Raw genomic sequence first — 8,379 nt, 5'->3', positions numbered from 1 at the left:
ACATTGTTTGTAGATTCCTGTGTTTTATGAACCACCCATTGTAACTTGCATACCGTGTTTTAGTGAGGTGCTAACTTCCGCCAATTGCAATTTATTAATTAAATCAGGGGTCTTCAAACTTGGCCCTTTTATGACATGCAGACTTCAACTCCCAGAATTCCTCAGCCAGCAAGGAGTTGAAGTCCGCAAGTCATAAAAGGGCCAAGTTTGAAGACCCCTGAACTAAATCATAAACAAGCCAGCATAAACTTGTTGCACAAGCACAGCTAAGATTTCATTGGGTCCTCTTGCTATTGGTGTATGGCCTGTGGCCACCCATTCATTCTTTAGTGATGGGTGCTCCAAAATGCAATTTAGAAAAAGTGACAGGTCAGGATTTTTTTTCTTCTTCTCCTAATCACCCATTAGGCCAAAACTGAAAAGACTGAGGGGAATATTCCTAAAATCAAAGACTTTTGCAACTGCTAACATTTCAGGGTTTTGTTTCCCATTCCCATTCCAGAACCGTACCGATAACAAGACTTCAGAATTAAATCCCACCCACCTTCTCTTTTGCTGACATTGCATCCATTTTCTTCCTTTACTAGAAAACCGTGCTTCGTATTTTACACGCCGGGGGAGCATGCACCCCTCCCACAAGGCCCTGCCAGGGTGTGCGTTTCTTTGCACCGCTCTACACCACTGTCCTTCCCTCCTCCTCCAACTCTTTGGGCACATTTACACCAGACAGTTAACTCCTCCGTCCGCCTCCTCCGGAAATGCACCGTTCCTTGATGCCTCGCAAAAGCACCGCCCCGCCCCGCCCCACCCCACCCCACCCCCGGCCGCTTAAGGTCGCCAAGGCCCGCAGTGCTTGGAAGAAGACCGTAGGCGCGTCTGCTGCGGAAGCCGGGGGCCGGCGGGGTCCGGCGTGTGGAAAAGCCCCGGTTGCAAAGCGGCAGCCGCGCCCGGGCCCGGCCTTCAGTTGTGCGAGGTCATGTGCCGCGAGAGGTGGTGGCGCTCGCGGAAGGACTCGTTGCAAATGGGGCACTTGAGCTTCTCCTCGCGCCGCCGCTTCACCAGCGGCTCGAGCGCGTACTCCTTCTTGTGGTGGGAGCGCATGTGGTAGACGAGGTCGGAGGTCATGCGGAAGGAGGCGTTGCACTTGGCGCACCAGTTCTGCGCCGGCAGGCAGAGCGAGGTGAAGGAGGGCGGCAGCAGCGTCAGCGCCGAGGGCAGCTGCAGCTGGAGAGGCGCCGCCGCCGCCGCCACGGCCGAGCTTTTGGGCCAGAAGGTGGTGGCGTAAAGGAAGGGGCTCTGCTTGGGCAGCCCGCCGCCGCCTCCGCCTCCGCCGACCCCTGACCCGGCCCCGCCGCCGCCTCCTCCTCCTTCGCCGCCCGCGCCCGCCCCGTTGCCCAGCTCTCCGGGCGCGCCGGGCAGTTTGAGCGGCTCCGAGGCGTAAAGGCGCGCGGCTCCCTCGGCGCCTGCGTGGCAGCCGCCTTCGGCCAGCGCGCTCAGCTTCCCGCCCAGCACCAGCTGCGCCGCGTGCGCCGAGAAGGTGGAGCGCGCCGGCTGCGAGAAGGCGCTCTTGCGCTCCTCGGGGCTGCCCGCCGGGCCGGAGGGCGGCGGCGGCTGCGAGGAGGAGGAGGAGGGCACGGTGGAGAAGGCGCTGGCCCCGGAGCGCGGCCCCAGCAGCGAGGGCAGCGGCGGAGGCTTCTCCGCGGAGGAGGCGGAGGCGGTGCCTGCTGGGGAGCCGCGCTCTTTTTCTTCGTCCCCGCCGCCGCCTCCGCCGTCCCCGCCGCGGGAGGCTTTCTTCACCTCCACGAAGGCGCTTCGCTTGGCCTCGCCGGTGTCCGGGCTGGGCGGGCCGTAGAGGCGGCTGGCGTCGTCCAAGCCGAAGTAGCTCCCGGCCGGCCGGTAGTGCTGCTGCGGGGTGCAGGCCAGCTCCTCCTTGGGCGACGAAGGGATCGGCCTCTCCAGGCGCCCCCTGCCGCCCGGCGGGCCTCGCTCCTCGGCCGGCGTGTCTCCGCCGGAGTATTTCCGCTTCGCCTTGCCCGCGGGGCTGGCGCGGCCGTCCAGGCCGGCCGCCGGCTGCTCTCGCCTGCCGGGGGAGCCGCTCCCGCTGCTCGGCCGCGAGTTCTCCAGCTCCCGGGCCAGGTTGTGGAAGTCCGTGGAGGGCTTGGTCACGGCGCCGTTGCTCGGGCCGTTGCTGTCCGGGCCGCAGTGGTAGTGGCGGCGGTGGGTGGGGGGCTGGATCTGCGGCTGGCCGCCGCCCTGCTTGGCCTGGAACTTGCTGGCGCCTTCGTGCTCCTTGGGGCTGCTGCTGTTCTTGGGGCTGGAGTCCCCGGCTGGGCTGCTGTCCGCCCCGGGCAGCCTCTTGGGGCAGCGGAACCGCAGGTGCGCCACGTAGGGGAACTCGAACTGGAAACGCTGGCCACACTCCAGACAGGTGTGCGGAGAGGAAGCTGGGGCGGGACAGAAAAGAGAAGGGAGGTCACCTGTTGGTCACCTGTTGAGCCAGACCGACCGGCCAAGTTGTCAGACGCACAAAACTTTGAGAAGGAACGTGGAACACCACTGACGGTTAGACCAACGGGAATCCAGCTAAAAACCTCTGCCTGGTTTTTAAAACCCATGAGCTAACTGAGAATAGACAACATTAGGATTGTGTTTGTCAGCTCTGACCTAATAAGAATCCAAGCTTCCTGCCCTAATGAGCGCTGTTCTCTTAACACATCTCTTTTAGAAGTAGCCCCACTGAATGGTGGCCTGTGCAGAACTGCAACCAAAAATGCTGGCTTGGTTCGTGCAATGTAGTCGACCGTGTTCTGAGCCATGATACTAGACCCCAAAAATAGACTAGGACTCACAATTTACTAACCACAGTGGCCAGACTCGCCATACCTCATGCTGTGCTTTGCTTCGTGTAGGGTTTAGCATTTATTGTACTTATATCCCACATTTCTTCCCGGAGGTCAAGGCAGCGAACAGAATAAATAGTGCAGGCTGCTAGGTTCGCTGTTCATAAAGAAGAAAGTAAGGTTATTTCTGCCTCTGAAAATGTAAAGTTTAATTTCTCCTGGGGGCTCAAAATCTCCTTTTCATTTGACTATTTATAGCCCACCTTTATTATTTTTATAAATAACTCAAGGCAGTGAATATATCCAAACACACCTTCTCCCCACAGAAGTGAGGTGGGTGGACTTGAACTCATAGGGCTTTTGCCTTCTAGAGTGGTGCCTTAATCACTGGACCTGTGAGGTTGGTTAACTTGGATATGGTGGCTTACAGGCAAGTTCCTGGCTGAAAAGGACCTCGGTTCTGTTTTCTAAGCCCTAACTTCTCACTACCTCTCCCTGGACCACTAAGAGCAATCTTTCATGCAGCTATTCAGATCAGCACCTGTTGAGTTCAGGATGCCCATTGAAGGGACTTTAGTCCAAAACATCTGAAAAGCACCAAGTAATGTGTTTCTCATGGCTGATTACGAGCTATTGTTCTTCACACTCTAGGTGAGCACCACTACCACCAACCTGTCATTTTCATCATCCTACTAGATGCATCCATAAATCTAATAAACAGAAAGTCGGGAGGTGAACAGATGTTCACAAAAGCAGCTGTTGGTGCATTCTGGAAGGTCTAGAGCAGCTGTTCTCAACATCAGCAGCTTTCAGATAGGTGGACTCCCAGAATTGGTGATTCTGGGAAATGAAGTCCACCCATCTTAAAGCTGCTGAGATTAAAAAATGCTGCGCTAAATAATGTCATTTGAAGATAATTAGGGAGGATGGTTTGTCTAATGCAGGGGTCTTCAAACTTGGCCCTTTTATGACTTGTGGACTTCAACTCCCAGAATTCCTCAGCCAGCGTGCCTGGCTGAGGAATTCTGGGAGTTGAAGTCCACAAGTCATAAAAGAGCCAAGTTTGAAGACCCCTGGCCTAATGAGATGAAGGTGAAGCAGTCAACCGCTCCCCTGCCCCATAAAACAGGAGCAGAATAAAATGGAGACCTTCCATCTGAACACAGACCCAAGCTACTGTAATTTCAACCATGGGGATCATTCTCTCCTTTTTTTTAATAGAACCCCATAATCCACATGCATTACATTTATCAATATTCAGTCAGGCTACTTGAAGACCCAGTGCTAAACCTGTCTAGTGTCAATCTTGGCTCGTGGTGAGTGTTTGCGAATGCATGTTTTGTCCGTGGTGTATGCCGGCATGCTGCATGAACCCATCTTTGGTTAATTTCTTGATTCAACAGAACAGGTTAACCAGAAAGTAGGCTAATTGGGAATTATTGGTCAATGCAGCCCCTGCAGCAAATGACATCAAATGGGGCATTTTGTTTAAAACTCCTGTGAAGCATCTTGCCAGATGACACGGAGCTGCGTCAGGATCCTAGCAACAAGTCAACTGTCAGATTGCCTATTGGAAGGTACCCCTCTTCCGCCCAAGGATGGCGAACCGACTTCGCTCCCTGGCTTCTCCTGGGGGGGTGGCGGAGGGGGGGGGAAGCGCTCTCTGAACTGAAAAAAAAAACGCCTAAAAAACCCTTAAATCCTCAGCCCGGGGGACAAACTTGCCCCGCTTGTGGGGCGGGATCCAACAGTAGAAAAGGAGATTGGCTTCTGCAGGGGATCACACCGTCAGTTGGTCGTGAGCGATCCCTTGGAATTTGGGAGCGCGCGTGGGGGCGGGGCTGGCTCCCCCCCCCCCCAACACACACGCAACTCCTCCGCTCTGCAACGAGTACTTAAAACCTCTTAACAGATTGCAGCGTTTCAGCTAATCCGGCGTTTCCGGGACCGTTTCAAATGGGATGCTGTGGATTACAGTAATTAAGCGTCCATTTGTGCCCGGGATGTTTGGTTTTAACCCGCTCGCTTGCCAGCCAGCCAGGCTGGCAGGGCGACCGTTTTTCAGAAGGAAAGCTCCCGTCGAGTCAGCCTTAAATCCGCCGGGACTCCGGATTCAAGGACCTCCAGGAAATGCTCCAACAGACAGACAGACAGACACACACACACACACACACACACATACCCCTCCTGCGAGTTGTCACACACACACACACACACACACACACACAGAGAGAGACACCTCTCCTGCGAGTTGTCACCTACCCTTCATCTTGCTCTGAGACCTGGCGGGGTTGAGCAGCAACAGCTCGGTCAGGTCCTTCCCGTACCACACCAACAACTCCTCGTCTTTGGCAATCCTCCGCAGGGAGCGGTAAAACAACTGTCCGTTCTTGATGTAGGCTTCCAGGTTCTGCTCCTCTTTGTCCCGAGCCGACTGGACCAGGCGAAGCCACATCAGGCCTTCGGAGGAGCCGTTGGCCGCCGAGGTGTCCACCTGAAGCGGGAGAAGGGAGAGGCGGCGGAGGCTGAGTGAGTGACTGGCTGCCCAACTACTCAACAACAACACCCGGCCTGGGACCTCCAGGAGGAGACGGCTGGGTGCGGGGTGGCAAAGAAACGAAAGCCAGGGCTGCGTTTCTTTTTCGTTGGGATCGTTAACGCCGACCGTGTTTTGAGCAGCCGGGCAAGTTTTCCCCTGAACCCCCCCTGAACCCCGAAATGACCGGCTATGGCTTGGCCGGATCTGGGGCCCCGTGGATTCGCTCTCCTAGGGAAGTGTTTGCAACCACACCTGTCCTTCGGTGGGATGGGACCTTTCAGCGGAGGAGACCTACAGAGAGAGCTGAGATCCTGGACAGGAGAGGAACTAAGCCCAGCCAAGGAGGTCAACGCGGAGGGTCCGAAACAGACCCCTCCCCCCCCCAAATTGGCCGGAAAAGCAAGGCGTCGTAGTATATACAGCACCATCCCAGCAAGCCCACCTGCAGCCGGGAGCAATTTTGAGCCTTTCCCTCCCGACCCCTGACTGCCTGCCATCTCCGGAGCTTCCCAACGACTGAGATATTTGGTGGTGGTTGTTGTTAGTTGCGAAGAAGTCGTGTCCGACCCACTGCGACCCCATGGACCACGTTCCTCCAGGCCTTCCTGTCCTCTACCATCTTCTGGAGTCCATTGAAGCTCAGGCCTACTGCTTCAGTGGCTCCGTCCAGCCCCCCCCCCACCCCCCATTCTATTGGACACCTTCCAACCTGAGGGGGCTCATCTTCCAGCCTCATCTCTTTTTGCCTTTTGGTGCTGTCCATGGTGAAGCAGGAGGCATGAGCTTCAATGGACTCCAGAAGATGGTAGAGGACAGGAAGGCCTGGAGGAACGTGGTCCCTCAGGTCGCGATGGGTCAGACACGACTTCGCAACTAACAACAACTGTCCATGGGGTTTTCATGGCAAAGATGCTGGGGTGGGTTGCCATTTGGGGCAGCCTTATTAGGAAGGAGATTTCTCTACGCCCGGTTCTAGATTTTCTTTTCGTGGGCTGGAGAAGCCAAAGTTCCAGCAATAATTTTTTTAAAAAAATAAATGGAAGAAGAACCCCGCTTTTTATTCAGCTCAGTTAACGGGACCCCATCCTTCGAAGGTGTGGCTCCTCTCCGCCCTCAGCCAAATCTTACGGTGAGCTGCTGAATCGATTCTCCGGAGCTGGGGGGGGGCGCGCGTGGGGAGCCCACCGGGGACCCTAAGGACAGCAAGGAGCGGGGACGCGAGTTCATTTGGACGCCTAGACTGCCTCGGAAACTGCTGGCAGTTGGAGGGCGACCTAAGAACACCCGGCTTCAGACTTGCATTTCTTTTCGCCCCGACTGGCCGGTTGACGGTTCAGCGGGCGCCGGATTTCCAAAGACCTCCGGATGCGTCGCTTTGAACCCTCCGGGGGCCGGGGGCGCCTGGAGACGAAGGCAGCGAGACCCGACCTGCTTCCCTCCCTTCTAAACCCCGCAGGGGGACAAAGGCCGTTTTGAGGAGGGGGACCGAGCTGGAACGGTCAGTAAAGCATCTCCTGCTCCTTCGCGTTTCGTTCCGCGGACTCTTTGCGCCACGAAGGAGCTACAAACGACGCCTCCCCTTCCTTTTCCCCCTCCGTTTTTAGGGAGGCCGGCAGTTCCGACAACGCGTCTGCCTGGAAGGCAGTAGTAGGGCGCGGAGCGAATCCGTTTGCCGCGTCCTCATCACACCTGGAACTAAGCGGACGGGGTTCTCGAGCAGACGCGCGTCAACAGAAGCACCAGTGCTCCGTTGGTTGTCTGAATGCCTTCCCCTACCTTCTTCACTGACCTGGTCGCTCCTGCCCACTGGCTGAACCGACTCAGCGGAGAAAAGCAGGCCGGCCCTGGCAGGTCGAGCACCCCGGGCTGCCTCCCTCCAACGCGGCCAGGGCTGCGTTCCTCCACGGGGCCTCTTTTCCGGGGCCGGAAAGGGACAGTTGGAGGGATGGGCTCGCCTCGGTTTCAGCCCTGCGTAGCTCAAGCTTTCCCGGGCTGACGGGCGAGGGTTTGGCTTCTCTCCGTCTCTTCTCCCCCCCTTCCTTCCTTCCTCGCCTTGCCTGCCCCCCCCTTACCCGGAATATATAGGGGACGGTCCTCTTGTCGGTGGACTTGAGCGCCACAAAAGCGATGCTGTCGTAGAGCGAGGTGTGGCTGAGCACGCAGGGGCCGAAGATGGCGTTGTCCGGGATGTCGCAGGTGGTGTAGACGCTGGTGAAAATGTCCGTCAGGCATTGCTGGACGGCTTTGGCGTCTCCATCCCAGATGCTCCGGGGCACCCCGCTTTCGTCCATGGCTGGAAACGGGAAAGGAGGAGAGGAAAGGGTCACAGAACCACTGGGAAACGAAGCCCGGCTCCTCCCGGGGACCTTCCCCCCCCCCAAGGAACGGAGACCCTTTTGGCTTCTGCGGACCCGCCTGTGACACCCTTTCCCAAAAGGAACCGGCCCCGTCACCCCAAGTGCCCCGAATTCAAGAGCGGCTCTTCTGATTTTCTGCCCTATTTTAAAAGCAAGGAGAGAGCTACGGAGCCTAAACAGAAACGGCCAGACACGATTTTAAGTCATCCACACGTATAACCCACCGGTTATATGCTATAGAGTTCCACAGGCAGAAGTTTCACTTCTGGAAATCCAGGGAATTATGGCCGAAGGAGTGCATCTCTAGCAACTTCTTTAAAAGACACTCCCAAATTCGTTTTTCCGAACAAAATAAAACTCTGGTTCATTGTAGAGATTTACCCAGTCAGTTGGAGCTTACTTGCTGAGCCAACTGACAATTCTGTAAATTGCTACAATTTATCTACCCCTCGACACATCCAAGCTTTGTATTCGACATGCTATCAGAACAGCTCTCCCCCCCCCCCCGCCCCAAAGTTAAGCCCTCCTGGAAGCGGAGATCCCAGCTCGGTGGGAGAGAGATCAATGGAAGAAGCCCGCGACCTGCCTTTCCTAACCGCCTGCCCCAAAACGCCCGGACGCCGAGAGGCTTGCTTTCCTCTCC

The 8,379-nt window shown here is 56.6% G+C and overlaps 1 protein-coding gene across 1 annotated transcript; it reads right to left on the bottom strand.

The window, feature by feature from the left end:
* Positions 1–960: 960 nt before the first annotated feature.
* On the bottom strand, positions 961–7,670 carry PRDM8 (PR/SET domain 8). Its single transcript, XM_029287370.1, has 3 exons — positions 7,452–7,670; positions 5,103–5,334; positions 961–2,444 (listed from the first exon to the last, which is right to left on the bottom strand). Exons 1-3 carry the CDS (start codon positions 7,668–7,670, stop codon positions 961–963), a joined length of 1,935 nt encoding a protein of 644 aa, XP_029143203.1.
* Between the last annotated feature and the right edge of the window lie 709 nt (positions 7,671–8,379).

This window comes from Protobothrops mucrosquamatus, unplaced genomic scaffold (genome assembly GCF_001527695.2).
Source record: "Protobothrops mucrosquamatus isolate PMUCROS unplaced genomic scaffold, P.Mucros_1.0 scaffold3, whole genome shotgun sequence".
NCBI classification, from domain to species: domain Eukaryota; kingdom Metazoa; phylum Chordata; class Lepidosauria; order Squamata; family Viperidae; genus Protobothrops; species Protobothrops mucrosquamatus.
This window is presented reverse-complemented; position numbering and strand designations above follow the sequence as displayed.

Excerpts from the sequence above, each read along its gene's own strand:
- PRDM8 (XM_029287370.1), bottom strand. The coding sequence starts at position 7,670 with ATGGACGAAAGCGGGGTGCCCCGGAGCATCTGGGATGGAGACGCCAAA. Across the intron at positions 5,335-7,451 it reads CCGTCCCCTATATATTCCGG|GTGGACACCTCGGCGGCCAA; the intron begins GTAAGGGGGGGG and ends CTCCCGCTTCAG. Across the intron at positions 2,445-5,102 it reads GTCTCAGAGCAAGATGAAGG|CTTCCTCTCCGCACACCTGT; the intron begins GTAGGTGACAAC and ends GTCCCGCCCCAG.